This window comes from Penicillium hispanicum (genome assembly GCF_028827665.1).
Source record: "Penicillium hispanicum strain IBT 35686 chromosome Unknown utg000007l_segment0_segment0, whole genome shotgun sequence".
NCBI lineage: Eukaryota > Fungi > Ascomycota > Eurotiomycetes > Eurotiales > Aspergillaceae > Penicillium > Penicillium hispanicum.
Window position 1 is genome coordinate 1,707,779 of NW_026623199.1, and position 19,044 is coordinate 1,726,822.

General features: G+C 49.8%; 9 protein-coding genes across 9 annotated transcripts; 4 read left to right on the forward strand and 5 right to left on the reverse strand.

Moving 5' to 3' along the window:
• Positions 1-503: 503 nt before the first annotated feature.
• N7459_008427 (uncharacterized protein) lies at positions 504-2,600 on the forward strand (the record flags this gene model as incomplete). Its single annotated transcript, XM_056947595.1, has 6 exons — positions 504-555; positions 608-689; positions 746-988; positions 1,042-1,247; positions 1,694-2,059; positions 2,134-2,600. 6 exons carry the CDS (start codon positions 504-506, stop codon positions 2,598-2,600), a joined length of 1,416 nt encoding a protein of 471 aa, XP_056797105.1.
• A 1,448-nt stretch (positions 2,601-4,048) lies between these two features.
• Positions 4,049-4,979, reverse strand: N7459_008428 (aminoglycoside phosphotransferase family protein; the record flags this gene model as incomplete). The annotated part of the gene is made up of 2 exons (XM_056947596.1): positions 4,049-4,401; positions 4,457-4,979. 2 exons carry the CDS (start codon positions 4,977-4,979, stop codon positions 4,049-4,051), a joined length of 876 nt encoding a protein of 291 aa, XP_056797106.1.
• A 734-nt stretch (positions 4,980-5,713) lies between these two features.
• Positions 5,714-6,820, reverse strand: N7459_008429 (D-2-hydroxyacid dehydrogenase family protein; the record flags this gene model as incomplete). Its single annotated transcript, XM_056947597.1, has 2 exons — positions 5,714-6,585; positions 6,634-6,820. 2 exons carry the CDS (start codon positions 6,818-6,820, stop codon positions 5,714-5,716), a joined length of 1,059 nt encoding a protein of 352 aa, XP_056797107.1.
• Positions 6,821-8,274: 1,454 nt separating this feature from the next.
• N7459_008430 (HpcH/HpaI aldolase family protein) lies at positions 8,275-9,310 on the forward strand (the record flags this gene model as incomplete). The annotated part of the gene is made up of 4 exons (XM_056947598.1): positions 8,275-8,447; positions 8,503-8,630; positions 8,687-8,895; positions 8,966-9,310. 4 exons carry the CDS (start codon positions 8,275-8,277, stop codon positions 9,308-9,310), a joined length of 855 nt encoding a protein of 284 aa, XP_056797108.1.
• A 298-nt stretch (positions 9,311-9,608) lies between these two features.
• N7459_008431 (RraA family protein) lies at positions 9,609-10,928 on the reverse strand (the record flags this gene model as incomplete). Its single annotated transcript, XM_056947599.1, has 1 exon — positions 9,609-10,928. The coding sequence occupies one exon, from the start codon at positions 10,926-10,928 to the stop codon at positions 9,609-9,611; it is 1,320 nt and encodes a 439-aa protein (XP_056797109.1).
• An 891-nt stretch (positions 10,929-11,819) lies between these two features.
• On the forward strand, positions 11,820-13,600 carry N7459_008432 (MFS transporter; the record flags this gene model as incomplete). Its single annotated transcript, XM_056947600.1, has 7 exons — positions 11,820-11,980; positions 12,036-12,135; positions 12,184-12,422; positions 12,493-12,610; positions 12,673-13,097; positions 13,151-13,295; positions 13,352-13,600. The coding sequence occupies 7 exons, from the start codon at positions 11,820-11,822 to the stop codon at positions 13,598-13,600; spliced, it is 1,437 nt and encodes a 478-aa protein (XP_056797110.1).
• Positions 13,601-14,529: 929 nt separating this feature from the next.
• N7459_008433 (uncharacterized protein) lies at positions 14,530-15,202 on the reverse strand (the record flags this gene model as incomplete). The annotated part of the gene is made up of 3 exons (XM_056947601.1): positions 14,530-14,708; positions 14,764-15,030; positions 15,094-15,202. 3 exons carry the CDS (start codon positions 15,200-15,202, stop codon positions 14,530-14,532), a joined length of 555 nt encoding a protein of 184 aa, XP_056797111.1.
• A 504-nt stretch (positions 15,203-15,706) lies between these two features.
• On the reverse strand, positions 15,707-17,457 carry N7459_008434 (Zn(II)2Cys6 transcription factor domain-containing protein; the record flags this gene model as incomplete). Its single annotated transcript, XM_056947602.1, has 3 exons — positions 15,707-16,528; positions 16,604-16,744; positions 16,819-17,457. The coding sequence occupies 3 exons, from the start codon at positions 17,455-17,457 to the stop codon at positions 15,707-15,709; spliced, it is 1,602 nt and encodes a 533-aa protein (XP_056797112.1).
• Positions 17,458-17,968: 511 nt separating this feature from the next.
• On the forward strand, positions 17,969-18,904 carry N7459_008435 (uncharacterized protein; the record flags this gene model as incomplete). The annotated part of the gene is made up of 1 exon (XM_056947603.1): positions 17,969-18,904. The coding sequence occupies one exon, from the start codon at positions 17,969-17,971 to the stop codon at positions 18,902-18,904; it is 936 nt and encodes a 311-aa protein (XP_056797113.1).
• Between the last annotated feature and the right edge of the window lie 140 nt (positions 18,905-19,044).

The window sequence follows — 19,044 nt, forward strand, 5'->3', positions numbered from 1 at the left end:
GAAGCAGGCCCACATGCCATACCAGGGCGAATTCCGATGAGACGATGGGAGTAAACAAAGTCAAGGGTGCCAGCTATGGTTGGGTTGTTCGCCCTGGTTCCCCGATCTGAAACTCCATGTCAGACTACGATATAGTGCCGCCCACAACAAGGGTGAAGGGAATGCGAGTCCTCAGCCTCCTCAGAACAGGAAGTGTGAGGCAATGGCTTAAGCAACGGAATCAGGGAGGTGAAGGAGTTGCCAGGCACGGGGTAGTTGAAACGCCGCTCAGGTATCAAACAGGATCGACACGCAATGTTCCTTTCGGATTTAACGCAAGGGTGATTCAGCTTCCTTTGCTCGACCCTACGGATTAATTTACGCCTACATCCCTATTGACTTCGCCAACTCATCCAGCTTGGGACCTTCTTCGGGTCACCCACCCTGCATCGGGTCTACCTGGGTCCTCGTGTAATGAGTATCTAGATCGCTCAACTGCGATACTCATCGGAAAGAGTGACACGATGCAAATTATCTCCTGGGTCTTTCCCATGGTGTCGGCGTCTTGCTGGCTAAGTAGGTAGCTTAACTACCGCTGCTACACAACGAGTCTAACGACATTGTCTAGCGACGCTGTTCACAATGCTAGGGCACTGGGCTATGATTGGGGAGCCGACCTATGCCCGAATGAAGCCTGGGCAGACTATACCGTGAGGCGATGTGTGGCCTCGACAGCTTCCAATCTTTACTAATGAAAGCTTGCCAGGTATATCTCGGATATAGCAGCCACAGAGCTCAAGCCCGTGTTTATCAGTGGATCTGTCATTACAATGCTGTGCCTGAACATCTCGTTCTACCAATTTGTCCAGATCAAGGGCAACGCCAACAAGTTCTGCACATACATTTCCTGTCTTTTTGCAGTCATTGGAAGTCTAGGATTGATTATGCTCTCTGCCTTCGACAACCTTGACCACCAGTATATGCACGATAGCTTTGTGACGATTTTCATGTAAGTCTACCCGATCTACCTGGGATGTTTAGCTGGTCGCTCACCACCCGTAGCGTGGGATATCTGATCAGCGCCGCCGTGATCTGCGTAGACTACTTCTACTTGACTATTTCACACGGGCTGCACCAGCGCATGCTCATTGCGAGCTTCATGATCAAGCTGTCGTTCGTTATCATCGAACTTGCATTTATATTGGCCTTCCGCATCACAGCGCGAGGAAGCTACATACATAAAGACACAGCTGCCGTTCTCGAATGGGGTAAGTCTTTCACCCGACGATATCGTTGCTGCCGGAAGGTTGACGTGCTCAGTGATTGCCTTCATCTTCACTGGTTATATTGTTTCTTTCGTGGTAGACCTGATGCCATCCGTCCATAAGAATTCCCGCGTCCCGCCGGGATATCAACAGCTGGAGATGAGTGTTGCCTCATCTCGGCTTGTGGTCGAACTGGACGCTGTTCATGAATTCCAGTCCCAGAAGATGTCGGCCTGAATGTATACTTCCACACTAGTGAATTGTCGGATGCTTCTGTCCCGTTCTGTCTTTTCTCTTGTGTCATATGAAGAATCTTGGGAACCAGACGGTGGTGAGTCTATGTCCGTTTGCTGGGTACCTGGTTTCCACCAAATATAATGTGTATCCATGGATTTCATCTGGTCGAAATGAGTCTTAGTGGGGGCATAATCCACGCTTCGTTCGGGCAGTCCATCATAACTCCACACCGGAACATCGCTCTCTCCTCTCTTCAATTGTTAGGCATCTTCGCTCCCCCAAGTCGATCACCGTGTCCCAAAGCTATCCCACTGGCACCGTGCCCACCAAAGAAAAGACATTCAGCGCCTTCAACAAAGATCAAGGCCACAACTACGCCCAAGGCCGCCCGGGCTATAGTCCCCGCCTATACCAAAGCATCACAGACACTCACACCACCACAGGCGGCCAGCTTGACACAGTACTCGACGTTGGCTGCGGCCCCGGAAATGCCACCCGCGGAATTGGTCCATACTTTGCCCATGCGATCGGACTCGATCCTTCCGAAGGCATGATGGCCACAGCTCGCACCCTCGGCGGTATCACGTCGACCTCCGAGCGCATCCGCTTCGAGATCTCCTCCGCAGAAAGTCTCGGGGCCACTCCCTCTCAGCCCATGTGGTCCAGCGGCGGATGCGGATTCACCCCTCCGTCCCCAATGGCGTTGCTATCCAAGCCGCCGTGGACGAGCTTGGTGAGATGCAGCTGATGGAGTTTATGGAGTTGGGCAACCTGTTGACCCGCGGTCGATACGTGGACATTGTTCTCCCGTGGACATTGGATCGGCCGGTGCCAGCCTTTGATAGAGACGCTTTCATTCGGCAGGAGTGGGAAGACGCTGATGAATTCTACGCTGACCTGCCGCCAGTGACCCTGGATATGTTTGAGAAGATGATCACGACGACCCGCGTGGAGTCTCGGACTGCGATGCGGATTGAATACAATGTCGACGAAACATTACAAATCTGGGCTCCATGTCGACATGAGATTATAGTTAGCACACTCCAATGCTCCTATCCAGACCAAATCTTATTGCTGGGGCAGTTCCAGTATACAACACGGTGGGGCCAAAAAGATTGACTTGACATTTGCTCGAGCTGCCTACGATGCACCATGCTCCATCTTTTTCTGGACGTCTCACCTTACTCGTTCACGTCGGCCAGATTCGACCCTTCTCAATGAACACTGGTCTCATGGGTTAAGTGACATTCTTTGGCGATAACCACCATCAATGCTTATTATTGGGGTTTCCGTGATGCCGATGGAAGACGGCGTGTTGATTGGCGGGCTCGGGTTTTCGACGTCATATTTCCTTTATTTAGACGGGACTAAGCTACAATGGTAAATGGGCATCGGTGATAGCATCTGGGAGAAGCTATCATTGCCAATCAGAACACCGCAAACCTAAGGGTAGAGAAAAAAACAAGGACCCCCATTGCTAGAAAAAGAAGAGAAAATGTCCTCGTTTAAATATCCCTCCGTGCCCTGAGAGTCCTCTGGTTTTTGCTCTTGGCCAGTCCTATCGTCTCTAGGAAAGACCTCATTCCAACTAGAGTGAGTTCTACTATTCAATTCCTATGCATGAATACTCACCAAGTCTGTCTTCGAATAGCAATGTCCCAGCAAGGCCTTTATTCGCTTTACGTGTTCGTGATTATCCTCGGCTGTGTTGTCGGCCTTTTTATTGGCTATTCCATCGACTATATCGCCTCCGGTGGCTTTGCAGACACCCGGACCAACAAGGAGATGTCCCACGAACAAAAGCAGTATTTGCGAGATGTGCGGTACCGAAATACAATGAGATTGCTGGAGGCGAGCAGGCGATAGGACAAAGAATGGGGGAAGATGGAAATATTCAAGATTCATGTCTGTACGGTTTATCAGGTCTCTTTTTGTCATTGATCATTTGGTGTATGGTCATATGGTCAACTCGGTCTAGACAGATTTCTTTCTTGGCTTTGAGCCGCTCACCTACTTCATTCCGATATCTTCAGATGACTCATACTCTAAAATAACCCACATATGTGTGCCATGAGGAGGGGTGAATCTTTTTATACTGGCCTACAAGTCATAAACACCGAGGACTGAACGCGCACTCGCAAGTCATCTACATCTATCGCGGTCTGCGTGACTTCAAACGTACGGTGAACCCCCACAGCCATCCTCCCTTGTGTCGCGAACATCCACTGATTGCCCGTCAACCCTTCTATGCGCAGATGTCCAGGTCCATGCGCTTGCATCGAGCTCAACGTTGCAATTTCAAATCCCGAAGGGAAATCTTCCCGAATTCGAAGCAATGCCTACAAAACAGAAGCTTTCTCACGACTTGCGTGTTCTCACGGACAGAAAACCTTCCCCGCCACCTCGAAATTGCTCGGACTAGGTTAATCATGTCCTGAAGGAGGCAAAAAGGGAGCTGGTTGGATAAAGCCTTCGTTGTGATCTGGGATAGTACAGGTGTGGTTGAGGGTGGCTTGGGTTGCTGATACATCAAGTATCAGCAATCATATTCATCGGGCAAGTCTCGCCTAATACAGTAGCTTTTCCATGAGGAACGAATGCATAAAGTATTCAGCATGATACGGCTGAAGAATTTGCATCAAGTAGTCCGTCCAATCATTCTGCCATCCCCAGATAAGTAGAGCCTTTGCGAATTCCCAGTATTCTGGATACCAACCGCTTAACTCCCAGTCGATAATAGCAACCACATTTCCGTCTTTTACCATAATGTTTTGTGGCCGGAAATCGCCATGGGCAAAACAGATTTGGTGCGACTGAGAAAGCATTCCATGAAGAAAACTTTTGATGTGGCGTTTTGGTGCATTCTTTTGGTAGGCATCGATAAGCGCTATATTAAAGTCGCGCTCAGAATTGAAAGGGCCTTCCAAATAATCATCAGTTCAGAAAAGGTGCCAATTGTGTTTCTAATAGCCTACCCTTGTCCAAAGAAGTCGATAGGCTATGGTCAGTAACAGTTCCATGGTTCACAGAGCCAATATATCCTTCATTCTCCATAATTCGGATGTCCCGCATGTAGCTCGCAAGTTGTTGGGAAACCTGGGATTTGATGGAATTATCGAAAGTATCCCAAGCTGCATCGAGTGTTTCGCCATCAACGAAGCTCATAAAGATGTAGGTATCGTAAAGGCTTCCGTAATCGTCAACATCACGATCAATGGGACCGTAGGTATAGTATGCGAAAACTTTGGGCACAGGCACAGTTGTGTTTTGCGCAACATGAATCATGTTCTTGGCCTCGATGATGTTGATGTGAGCACCAAACTTGACAACGACTTCAGGTGATATCTTCACGATAGTGACACCGTGGCAGAAGATCAGATTGCTTCGATCCAGGCAGCATTCCATGACGGTCTCGGGATGTGGCAAGCAAAACCCAGGAGCAGAATATTGAACATTCAACTGGGGCTCGGCATTCGAAGAATGGGAAATGCTTGTCATCGTAGCAAACGCAACGCCCTTGTGATCAACTGTAGATGATTGTTTTGACGAGGAAAAACAACAGAATAGTTAGCTAAAGCGGTCCGAAAGTGCTTCTAAGGTTGGTTAATTCCACCTAGACAGAAACCAGAGTGCTTAGTCAGACTTTCAGGAGATCACCTGGGCACTCCCTGTACTTTGTTACGCAGAGGACTAACTAGTTAATGCATTGACGAATCGTTTGGTTTATGTCGTCGATAGGAAAACTGTTTATCCCACGCGTTAGCTATTGGCTGTCTCTCTTGCTCCTTTGTCCCTATTTCCCTATTTCCCCACCCCAAGATGTCGTCGTCAGCTACCTATCTCTGTTTCTACCATATCCCAGGTGGTACCCCAATCTCCTGTGGAAAGCGTTCATATGTCTTCTAACAAATATTATCTATTTAGCGTCTATAACTATAATTCTAGGCGCAATAACTGAAACCATACAGCTCCAGAATACTCTCAATCCACATGCACCAGTTACTATCCCATCTTAAAGCCCAAACCGCCATACAAAATCCCCAATACGATAGATACCACCCAGCCTTTTCTAACCAATAATCCCAATATAAAGAGCTTTATCGCCTATATAATCTTTATCGTAGGCCTTATATTCTTTCGTTATAAATTACTCTAAAAGTTACTATAAAATGCAGCTTGATCTTATCTCTACCCTCAAAACATAAAACTGAAGTGATCACAGAAGATTGGATTCAGTGAAGAGGCTTCTTGGGCGCTTCTCCCCTGGACCATCTGTCCAATTCGCCAACCTGCTGCTCATAAAATCCGTTTAGGACACTCTCCTCCATAAACGCAATATGCGGCGTCACCAGCACCTGGCTCTTGCCATGAGTGCCCCAATCCGAGTCTCGCCACTCACTGTCCGCCGGCAAGGGTTCTAGGTTGAACACGTCCAACGCAGCTCCTCTAATCTTCCCTGCCTTGAGAATTCCCAGCAAATCCTCCTCGACGACCAATGGTCCCCGAGAGGTATTCACGAAGAAAGATGAAGATTTCATCTTTGACAAGTCTTCCGCCGTAATCAAGCCCCGCGTGCGATCGGATAAAAGCATATGTATACTCACTACATCCGAAGTCGCGAACAGCTCCTCGCGACTCACATACTTGAAGGTCTTTTCACCGTCTGGGCCTTCAATGGGCAGTCCTTGAGATTTCGCTTGCTCATCAGCAATGCTCTGCGTCAGGTTAGGGCTCCAGGCAATGATCTTCATGCCAAATGCCATGCTCATGATTCGAGCAACTGCTCTGCCTAGCCGGCCAAGCCCGACTAGACCGAGGGTCTTGTAAGAAACAGCAGTGACGAAGCTGGTCTGCCATTTCCCGGCCTTCACAGCTGCATCGTTCTGCGCAATGTCGTGAGAAGCCGCGAGGATCAAGGTGATGATATGTTCCAGCGTAGTATCTATGGCCATTTTATCTTCCGTGCCGGTTACAGGAATCCCCCGCAAGTGGCAGGCCTCCATGTCAATTGCCTTATTGTGACGACCACAGCTCAGGAGCAGTTTGAGTCGAGGAAGGTTCTCAATTAATTCCTTGGGAAACGGTGTTCGTTCTCTCATTGTTGCTGGGCACGTTAGTACGGAGCTGTCAGGGGAATTGGTACAATCTTTACCAATGACTTCGAATGGCTCCAATCGTTGGACCAGCTCATCTCTCTCAGCCTGTGTCGTGTTCGGGTGATTATACGGTGGCAGCGTTGCTGGAAAATATTTGACGACGTAAATTGAGGGGTCCAACTTGGCAAAGTGCCAAGGGGCGACACCGTGATAGTCATCAAGCACGGCTACCTGGGTGACCATATTGGATGTCGTTGGTTGGCAGAGGATTTGATCAAGTATGGAGAGGACGGCAAGAGAATTTATTGGGAGTATGGTATCTGCTAGCCCCCACTACATCAGTGGCCCCCTTCCGGGACCACGTAGACTAGATAACTAGTCTAGTATAGATCATCCTGTAACCTTTATACCACTTAGACTTGGCGTGCTATTTTCTCTGCGGCTCCTTTTCGGGCCCTTCGTAGGCCCCAAAAGCATTTAAGAGGAATGATAAAAGTGTGAAACAAGTACACATCAATGCCTTAAGGAATGGATTCTCATTTTCTAGTATAACCCATTCTGCCGTGTTAATATCCCAGCAGGATCTGATTTAACTAGACGAGACATTTGTGTAGGGCATGCCCTCGAGGCGAATCGATCAGAATTGGCCGTCAGGTGGCCAGGCGGGGGTTTTCAGACCAGACAAGAGTGGAAGTACCTAGATATTACCATTTTGATGTATTTACAGAAAATACTGGAATCGCGATTCCGTAACATGCTACATAAGCCGAAGAATCCATCCTTCGGGGCGTCTACAAGGGTCTAGAGGTGCTATACCGGAGGTTACCCGGCATGCTTGGACGCCTGGCCACAGCGGCCCCCTATACCCCCGACGAACTATTTTTGAAGCGGTCAACAATCTCAAGGTTTACAGAACGGAGGGCTCCTTAAATCCTGCGCGCCCCTTGCAATCACCAAATCACATAAGGTTTGCATGGCCCCCTCAAGAGGCCCTTTCAGCTTCTCCTACTGTAAAATTACCTTATCAGATTATCTATATATACACACTCACCTATACATATTCTCTTTCAATACTTGAACCCATTTTTCTCTACTTACTTTCAATAGGACGTAAAATAAATCCAATCATGTAGCTATTCTTCTAGTACAATTTTATGACAAAATAGATTTGTTGATTATTAGTGTTAATTTTACTCTATATCATCGGGATTCCTTTTAAATTCTCTTTAATCCACTTGAACTAGTTCAAAGTACTTAGATGTTTAACTATGCAGAACCTTTTATTACAGAGGTCGGTTTCGGAAGGGGCCCTCCGACGCTGCGATATATAGCACCTACGTGATAGCTAATAATAGCGGGGCGATTAGTTGCAGGGCAATTCATAGTGAGGTGATTGATACGTATGTGTACGTAGTAAATCGTTTAGTCGGTGCTTCTTGTTTAGATTTAGTTCCCACGGGCTATCTGGACCCTCCCGTCAGCCCGAAGAAGGATGAGGATGGTCTAAGGCCATGATCGCGTTGCCCTTGGTTCCGATAATACGTTCCCCACCGGTAAAACTAGAGGTGATGTTGCCCAGATGTACAGCACTAGAAAGCTGTGAAGAAATCACTCCGTGCATGATATATAATGGCACCCACCTTACGGGGACCACAACAAACCATCAGTTTCTGCGCCGTCTTCTCACATCATTTACCATGGACCGATTCCGCGCTCTTTCACTCTTCCAGCCTTCGAATTTTAATGCTGCAATCAGCGCGGACAACGATGCACATGTGTTTGGCTCTATGCTTGGCATTCCACACCCACAAGCGGCCCGAATCATAGCTATGCTTGGATTTGATTTCATCTTTGTGGACACTTTGCATGTGTAAGTATTCTCCAACTCATTCGGTTTGGCTCAACCAGTCTCAAATATCTGGCAGGCCAACCAATCCGGAGACTCTCGTGACTCTCATACAAACAATTACCCTGGCCAGCGAAGGCAAGACTTGCGCGCTTGTTCGCATTCCGAGCCCTGACTCGGATTTGCTTCCTTACGCCTTGGACGCGGGTAAGTGCTATTGCCATTCTAGGGACCCGACTAGGCACATAGACTGATTTCACAAGGCGCGTCTGCCATCGTCTTCCCGCAAATTGACACAGCTGCCCAGGCAGCCGCGGCCGTATATAAAGTGCGGTACACGTACAGCGGTGGAACCCGATCCCTTTCGCCTCTTGCCTTGCTAGACGGAATTACAAACATTGCGCCCGAGGGCTGGACGGCAGAGACAATTGCGGACAGAAATATCGCCGTTATCTGCCAGATCGAGAGCGTGGTAAGAGTTGCCCCTTGAATCTCCCTGCGCACCCTATCATCTTGGGAAAACCACTGACCAGACTGTAAAGCTTGGAGTCCAGAATGTCGAGGCTATCGCAAAGACACCCGGCGTCAACGCCCTCATGATCGGGACTACGGACCTTAGAGGCTCGCTGGGTCTACCATTGCGTAATCCCAAGGGGAAAGCCGATGACCCAAAGCTTTCTGCCGCTGTTGATAAAATAGTGGCGACCTCAAAGAAATATGGGATTCCGATCCTGATGCCTGCCTTCAGGGAGGACACCGATGTGAACTGGCTACGGAACTTCAAGATCATCTTAACCGGGGTAGATATTTTGTCCGTGGCAAAAACTCTTCGGCAGGACCTCGCTCGAGTGAAAGAGGCTCTGTCCGGACACCAGAACGGACATTAGAACGCTCGAGGATATTGACATGGTCATCGCAAGACGGTGATTTCAGTGAAAACCTGTATGAATCTTCAAAAGCTTTGTGGCCAAGCTGGCAGTGTGTGACTCCGATACTTCTCTCTACCTCTTTATTGTTCACCCAGCTAGTAAATAGATTGAACCCAACTATAGTCCATCGAGCCAAAAGGTGTTGTTGTATTGCTGATGAGGGGGCCGAGTTCTTCATACATAGTCTATTCAATTGATCACGACGGGTTCTACGAATCTCGGGATATCAACATATAAAATCTGTCTTTCATTCATGCTAAGCTCTGCGCTGCAGTTGATGATAATTGAGCTCCTCTCGCGCCTTGCCCAGTGTCGCTCCACTAGCAATCATTTCTCTGATGCTCTCCTCGCACTTCGAGACCCACTGTGCAAGTTCAGCCACCTCGCGGGCTCGGTCCCGCGGAACAATAACGACGCCATTGGCATCTGCAACGACGATATCGCGAGGTTTGACATGTACTCCCCCAATTCCGATCGACTCGTTCACGCTTGCCAACTGGACCCGATCCTTCGCCGTTCTCATAAAGCGGCCACGGGTAAACATAGGGTAGTCATCGGTGATGGCACGGTTCACATCACGGCACACGCCATCAATCACAGTTCCAGAAATCCCTCGAATTCCGGCGTACTGAGTCATAAGATCGCCCCAGATGGTACAATCTGTGCGACTGCCATTGTCGATGACGATCATATCGCCTTGGGCGACGTCGTCAATCCAATTGCCAACCCCTCCTGGCGGATCACCGGCTGGTACATAGCGTACCGTAAAGGCGGGCCCAACAGTGACCTTGGTGTAGTTGGTCAAAGGCATGATTTTCAGCGCCTGTCCTGGGATGCCAAGCTTGTCAAGTGCGTCAGAGACTGCAGGCGTATCCGAGCCGGCGAACAGTGCTACCAATTCTTTATCTTCGGCGCAGCTTGGGTTAGGGTTTCGCACGGCACCGAACTGCGGCTCGCTCATCGTCTCGGATACGGGACGACCGGTTTGAACGGCTTGAGCCAGCAAGGCTTGACGGCGACGGATACTCTCGCTAGCTTCCAAGACTCTCTCAATACGCTCTGCGGATAGAAAAACCACCCCGGAGCAATCCGCGATCACATAGTCGTCTTGGTGAACCTCCGAGCCTCGTATCTGGACGGGGAACCCAAAACTAACTTGCGTTGATTGGTGGTGCCCATCGACTAGACCGCGGCCATAAACCGGATATTCACTCTGGCGCACGTCGTCGTTGTCACGACACATGCCGTCGATGATGGCTCCTCGGATGGAATTCGATTTCCAGGCATTGTCGATGATATCGTCCCAGCATGACACGCCGTGGATGCCACCTGAGATGACAAGAATGCGATCGTCTGCTTCTCCCTCGTCGAAGACAGCGGTAGGCGGAGGAATTGGAGGAGAGGTATACGGATCGACGCTAACTTTCACAGTGCGAACGCGTCCGACAATCTTTGGGCATTTCCACAGTGGTCGAAAGCCATACGTCGCTCCATTAAGACCGAGGAAATCCAAGGCGTCCGACACAGTATTGGTGTCCAGCGCCGAAAGCCGATCCAAGGGGCTGTCTTGGGCCATTGTGCCAATATGCTGAAATGGATGTGATGTTCTCAGCACAAAGAAACATGAGAAACCAGATATGACCCGGAGAAAGATAGCTGAAACGCCAGCCAAGCTGCTGGGCGTAAGTTGTGAGGTTTTTATTATTTGAGTACGACAGAAAACAATCCCTCAGGAAGCGATCCAACCGGGCACAATGCAGAGAAATCGGGAGGGTTGGGATATGGGCTGGATCTGCACACTCCACGCGGTGTAATGACTATGAAATATAGTCCCGGCTCAACCGATGCAATTCGTGTCGTATTATACCAAGATCCCCTTGACTACCAGCATGAAACTAAATTACCAGAAGACCTAATTCCGCATGTCGTAAGGATCGCCAACTAGGATTCTGTGGCGTCAAGGCACACCAGGTAAGATTTGCTGGACCCGGCCCCGGGGCCAGGTTTCACTGTGCCCAGGTGGATTGCAGTAGATCGTACAGAGACCCGGTTTCATTCCTGTTTGCTTTTTTACGCATGTGGAATTCTTCAGGGCAACCGGGGCGTTGTCTTGGTTTGCCCAGATAGACAAAGCTCATCCCGACCAACAGCATATGCATGAGTATCAACATCTGGACGATGGCAGTGTCTAAGTAGCTAGGCAGCCCCCCCCTGCGCTGAGTGTAGATAGCTTCGTCTCTTAGTCCTCTTTTCTCCTTCTTCTTCTCCCCGGTGCATCCGAGTCTCCGCTTATGCCCGTTTCTTCGGGACGTTGATGCTCATATCGTACTCGATTGCGATCTTCGTCGCCGGCAAAAGACAGCCGATCACACGTTGCCCGAACCTGGATATTTGCCAGGATCATCACAATCTTCACGAAGCTCTCTTCTGCCTCTAGCACCCTTTCTCAGGGTACATACCATATATCATGTCTGATTCCACGTCTCTGGACGAGGACAAAGAGGCTCAGCCCGTGCTGGACTACGAGGTTGACTGGGAGGGCCCCGATGACCCTAAAAAACCGATCAATTGGCCCGAATGGAAGAAAAGAGGGATCATTGCTGCAATTTGTACCATGAGGTTTACGACGTCAGTCCCCTTGCTGGCTTCCCATGTCACTCTAGAATATCGACTGACCGTCTAGGCCATTCGCCTCGTCCATGATGTCCCCTGCCCTGCTGAGCATCGGCGAGGAATTCCCAGGTACATCTGATGCGCTTCTGAGCTTTACAGTCTCCATCTACGTAAGCGTCTTGTTATTTGACACTCGCGCCTCTTGCTGATTTCCTTAGATCATCGGCTTCGGATTGGGCCCTCTGATCCTGGCTCCCCTCTCCGAGGTATACGGTCGCAACGTGGTCTATCATGTGTCCAACATTGCTTTCACTATATTTATAGCGTGCTGTGGCTTATCTCCCAACATTGGAGCCTTGCTAGCGTTTCGCTTGGCTGCGGGCTTCTTCGGGGGAGCGCCCTTGACGAACGGTGGAGGTACCATTGCCGATCTAGTACCCGTCCATAAACGAGGACGGTGAGTGTCTCCAGAATCCAATCCTATACCCCACAGCCACGTTATTATAAGAGCTAATCCCATTTGCTAGTATCATGAGTATCTTCTCTGCCTGTATGCTGGTTGGTCCAGTTCTGGGCCCTGTTGTTGGTGGGTTTCTGGCGCAGGCCAAGAGTTGGCGATGGATCTTTTGGATCCTGACTATTATGGTATGTCAAATACGTTTGCTCCCACTTCTTTTAGACTGTCTTGAATAACCTAACCAAATCAGAGTGGTACCGCCAGTGTGTTGTGCTTTATCTTTCTTCGTGAGACATACAGTCCTGTCTTGTTGGAACGGAAAGCTCGCCATCTTCGCAGGAAGACGGGGGATCCGCTCTATCAACCCAAAGGAAAATCATCCAAGACCTTCGGACAGCTGTTGCTTGTTGCTGTTACTCGGCCAGTACGGATGCTCGCGAATCCGATCATTCTGGGTACCTCGATCTACGCAGCGGTGATTTACGGAATCTTCTACCTGCTGCTCACGATATTATCCATTGTCTTTCACGACCAATATGGCTTCAAGGAAGGCATCGCCGGCCTGGCATATCTCGGAATCGGAATCGGCAGCGCGTTGGGCATGGTTATCTTTGGCCTATATAGCGATCAGATCTATACTAAGCTGACAGAAAAGCATAAGGAGGCCAAACCTGAGTATGCAATTTCATTATTCTCTCTTCTCTTCTTTTTCCTCACTTTCTTCTTAGGTATCGGCTCCCCCCACTGTTACCCAGTGCGCTTGCAATGCCGATCGGACTGTTCATTTTTGGCTGGACAGCACAATATCGCCTGCATTGGGTTCTTCCCATCTTGGGCACCGGCTTCTGTGGGTTCAGTCTGATGGGTTGCCTTGTATGTTACTTCAATCCCCTATTCTATCCATTTCACTAACAAATGTAAATCCTTAGGCCGCGGTTCAAACCTACCTCCTGGATGGCTTCACAATCTACTCATCTAGCGCTCTCGCAGCCAGCAGCCTGGTCCGCAGTCTTGCCGGTGGTCTCTTATCTCTAGGTGGACCAGGCCTGTATGACCAAATGGGCCTGGGCTGGGGGAACTCCCTCCTTGCATTTTTGTCGATCCTTTTCGGCATTTCCCCTTTTCTGTTCTATAAATTTGGGGAAAGGTTGAGAGAATGCCGGATCGGCGTTGATTAAAATAGACCACTGATTAGAAGAGAACATGGACCAGGATAGAGCATCGGTTACAATAGAGCATAGATTAGAATAGATTGATTGGAAGAAAACAGCCATGAGAAACTCTCCTAACCCTCTCCATATCCCATAGTGTCAACGTTCATATATCAAAACCACCAAATTTCCCAGCCTTTAGCAGCAATCCTCATTCTGTATCTGTCCACTCAAAGAGCCAAGTATATCAGAACCTGAACCCTAATAATCGGGAGGTCATTCAAGCCTTATTTATGACCTAGTATCATAGCATCAACTACGCACGCTACTTATCAAGTTCGGGTGATTGATCTCTTCTAGGAATCGACATGGTGGTAAATCCGTATGTCCGGCATTCAAGGATGTCTTGACACCTAGTCATCGATGAATGATCCAGTATGCTCAGCACAACGGGGTCTCGATTCCAAAGCACCATACGAAGCTCGCGATAAGCCAGACAGGCCTATTCCATTTAACACCAAGTGTTTCCCACAGGGCATTCAGCGTGCTAGAATCCGAACCGAGACTCCGATAATTCTTCTCTTCACCATATTTGCAAGGGAAGCAGTCCATCATCACCGTTCTTTTTAGTAGGGCCCATTCTGGTATCAGCATTCTCGGGATTTTCAAGTCCCTCGGGGGATCGCTGTCGCCATCGTCACCAGGGAGAGGAAGGAAAGCCGATCAAAGGAACTGGGCTAATCCGACACCGAGGCCCACCCCGTCAGATCAAATGATATTATCCACGCTAAGCACACACGTACTCAGTGCGAGTGAGACACAGACGTAGGTTGGGAAGAGCCTCGGGAGGCTCGATGGAATGTTCGGCCCCATCGGTGCCGGAATTCTGAATCAGTGGCACTATACACCATATCAGATCAGCTTCTGCGCATATACCAAGCTAATTCCCATGGCTCTCACGCAATATGCTCAAGCCGATCGGCGTAATAACCAATCAAGCTAGACTCTGGGCCGCGTCCAGGCTCATGCACGAAGTCTGCGTCGCGCCAGGCGCCAGTAAGCACCAACTTCATCATGATGTTCCTCCCAGTCATGATTTCGAGGTCCTGCTTCTGGGTGCGGGTTGGGAGGGTGACTATATCCTAATTAATATATGCTTCGTACGCCTCGGGCTCAGGGGTCTCACTCACAACATCCGGTGTGGGCATTACGCAGATGCCGGCGCAAAGCCACCTGCGTCTCAAAACACAGGCCGCACATGGCCCGGCCTTCCACCACCACCGGGCAGACTAAAGCATTCTCTCTGCTTAGAACCAGCATCTTGTTTGGGGGGCCGTTTCCAGTATTCAGGTCGCGCTGGATGTCGCCCGCTTTAATGTCATACCGGGCCTGTTCCTGGCCCTGCAGGGCATGCCATGCAGTCGGCTTCCAGTTCGGGTTTGGGTCATATACGGGGCCTGTAGGAGATTATCGTACGAATATACATACAATGCGGGTTGCTGATGTGGGTGTCGACTTACCAAACGAATATCCCCACTTGGGGTTTGGGTTAACACTGTTGAGGACGGCAAGCTGCTCGAACAGCTCCTTCGATGGGCCGTCGCCACTGTTGTGCGTGAGGTTGGCCATAACCAGTGCAGCAGGGGGGGGGGGGGGGGGTATGGTAAGAGAGGGAGATGGGGATGAGAAGTTGATGCAGTGATGATGGGAGGTGAGGGAGGCAGTTTTGCGTTTCGATCTTTCTCTTACCCATAAAGTCGAAATAAAGAACCATAACGACAGAACTCTCTGCCGGCCCCTTCTATTTGCTAAGCTCCACTGAGACACTGCGCGCTCTACGTCGTCAGGCTGCGCCGATCGTCAATCTGCAAGTATGGCCATGGTCAATGGGCACTGATATACTACAAAGTAAAGACAGCTTCCGTTCTAGATCTATGATATTGATATATCCCAGTTAGAAAATACCTACCAAACTCCAACAGGTATACTCAATTTTAGCCTTTCCCACTTCCTGATCGTTGCGTATTCATGGGTTCCAGCATAGTAGTAGATCAGATGGAGGCGCCAGCAAACAGATCACATTGGATTGCACCCTTAACGTAAAATGTGGCCCCGAAAAGCTTTGCGTACTGTTCAGTAATTCTTGACGATTCCACCCCCAGATGATAGTTCATGTATTTGGCTCTCCCCCGCGGAAGGCAAGGACTGGACAGGACTTAGATCATGATTCTCCGTGAGGATCCAGCTGTTCTGGAGCAGCTCTCCCAGGCGAGCAGAAAAGTCTGAGCCCAGATCCGCGCATAGTCGGAAGACATGTTGGCTCCAAGCAAACTTCTCCCAATCTCTGTCCTCCAGGTATACCTTGGCAATCTGGGACATGGCAAATGTCGAAACGTGAGCACCCCATGACTTCGCGCTAGATTGTAAACAGAATGGGATGGATCGACTGAGTTCGTCCGCATAGAACTTCGAGAGAAGATACTCCTGGTTTGTCTTGAGGTCGACTAGTGAAGATGTATGGACGTAGCACTGGGCCTGGCCTATCAGAACCTGGAGGATGGATAGCGCCGCCCAAAAGATGAGGTGCATTCGAGCATTGTCAAGTGAGGAAAAACGATACGGGGCGCCGAATAAATGATCCCCTGGGGGGAGACGGGTGACGATGGACTCGCCAGGGGCACAAGGGGAGGGATCGCCGCCAATCCGCTCTTTCGTTAATTCCCACCATGCCGTCAATTTTTCTCTCATTCTGAGGCAGTCAACCAGCAATGCTTGACTGACATTAAGGTCGGACCCGTCATTCCCACCCACCGCGGCGAAAAGCGTGGACATTTCTGCCATAAGCTGGAATAATCCTTCCAGTGGAGTGTCTTCGTCAAACCGCAGACTATATAGAGAGCTCGTCGAGACTGGGTCTATCGCTTCTCTTGCTTGTAACAGGGAAATCGATTGCATCTAAACCATGCTCGTCAGTTGGATCACTTCACCATGTGAGATCTGCGATCACGAAGTGTGATGACGGCAACTTACTACTCTCGCGCCCTTGAACGCCCGGTATATCATCTTGATCAGGATATTTCCGCTTGTTCTCGGATAAAACTGCTCCAGAATTCCATCTGTCACCTTCATCTGGTCGAGCCACACATCAATGCTGTGCGGGCAATGAATTGACTTGGTTAATGAAGATGTTAGCCGCTGGGTGTTGGGGTTGGGCGATTTCCCGAATCCTCCGGGATAGAACGTACCACCAGCATTTGGAAAATAGTGACCGTATACATGAGATCATCGCTGTAGATGTTCTTCGCGATAACTTGCGAGACGAGCTGTATCGCACTATTGTATAGTTGCAGCCCATAGCAGTACAGCTGCTTGTCGTGGCTCCGCCTGCCGGTAAAGATGCACGAGATTGCCGCAAGGGCTCTTTCCAGCTGCGGAGACTTTTTCGGGAGCACCGAGATACCTACCACGAAATGATACCACGGATCAATCTCGGTGCTCCCAGCGACATCAAGGGGGAAATACTCGAGCATATATGATGAGAAGATGAGCTGGCGCTTCGCTGGGCCGCTATCCAGGGTGATAATACTGTTCCAAGCCATCGGTCTTGCGCTTCTGACCTGATGAAGCTGGGTCTTTGAAGCTTTTCCCAAGTCCGACTTCTCCGGGTCGTCGGGAGAGGCTTCATGGACGAAAAAGCGACGTTTCTCGTATCCCGGGCATCTCAGGCGGCTCTTGAGGCACCGCCCACACTCGGGCTCTTGCCTATCGCACTGCACCCTGCCATCAGTATCGAGACCAGGCGACAAGCCGTTCTGGAGGCCCACCTTGATTTTACGTTTCCTACAAGTGACGCATCCCTTGGACTGCCATGGTTTCCCTCCCATTCTGGAGCTGCGGTCTGAGGGATAGACCGCGGAGATGGAGTGGAGGTAGAATCAGGAGCGAAGTTTAAATCACGTCTGGGGGCCAACGTTGGCGCCACAGATAACCGAGCGTAGAACAGATCGATAGCTGTTTGTAAATGGGTGAAGATCGGCTGGCCCCACCGGGTCGTGGCGTGAAGGCCCGTTCCAATTCCCCTTCCCCGAAGGCCGTGGTGAACGGTGGTGGAATCGGGCTCTGATGGAAGGCTTGTCCATTTCATCGTGAAGGCTGAGGAAGGAATGACGGGATTGGCAGAAAAAGAGGTTCGGCAAGATCCAAACCAGTCTCCAGGGAGAGCTGCCACCTGACTGGTGACTAATCCGCCTGTGCCTGGAGGATTCCAACTTTGGAAGGTTCCAAGGCTGCCCCTTCTTGGAGATTGCCGTATATCAGCCCACTTGGGTACAAATTCCATGCCATCTTGAATGCATCCAACGATTCGAGCACCCTCCTCAACATATCGCTAAGATAATGGAAGGACCTATTACGGATTCAGTCAAAGAAATCGACAAAGACACTTGGCGTATCGGTGGCCCAATCCTCCATCGTTCCATGGGACCCTCTCATCGATCCACCTGGTACGATCGAATGGACGGCTTCAGTTACTTTATCACCGACGCACCTGTGCCACCGCCCCCTTCGATGCCTTTGAGAGCGAATAATTCCACGATCAAACTGGTCTATGATGCTGGGAAGAACTCCGCCGTTTGGTCGATAGGGAATGATGCGTTCTGCAAGGTCAAAACCCGGATAGTCGGTACAACCCCAGAGGCTACCACAATAGCATTCGTCCATGCCAAAAACCCGAATTTCGAGATTCCAAGGGTATTATACCAGGCAGAACAAGGCGACCGGTCTTATCTGTTTTTGAGTAGAGTTCCAGGAAGGACTCTTGCAGCTGCTTGGCCCTCTCTGAACGAAACTTGGAGACAACGATATATTCATACTGTGGTCAGCGTCTGTGAATCTCTGCAGCTTCTAGAAAGTGACAAGCTTAGTGGGGTGGATGGAAAGAATATGCCCGAGATGTATCTTATTGCCGACGGAGCAAAGGAGGACTTTTCCCCTGGAAATCTCCAACGGGGATGCGAACTAGTAGGCATGGACTGTTCGACATTTGTCTTCTACCATACTGATCTTGGGCCCGGCAATATCATCGTTGAGCATGAGCCCCAATCCGGTAATATCGGTATCATTGACTGGGAGACTGCCGGCTTCTTCCCACGCGGATGGATTCGAACTAAATTCCGGGTCAGTAGTGGATTGAATCTCCCCTCTTCAGCGACGGATGAACCACGCTGGTGGAGATCGGAGATCCAAAAGTTACTGGGAGTGCGAGGATTTGATGACTTCTGCGAAGAGTGGTTTTCGTGGTGGGAGGGACCAACTCCCGAGGAGCTCTCTTGACACTCATACAGCAATGTCTCATACTCTTCCAGCTTTGGACTCGAAAGATATTTAGAAACTAGGGAATTGCTCGGGTTTGCAGCTGCAAGTTCTTTCTTGGAAAACCCAGTATGCGTCAGGACTCCGCTGTCAAGTGTGAC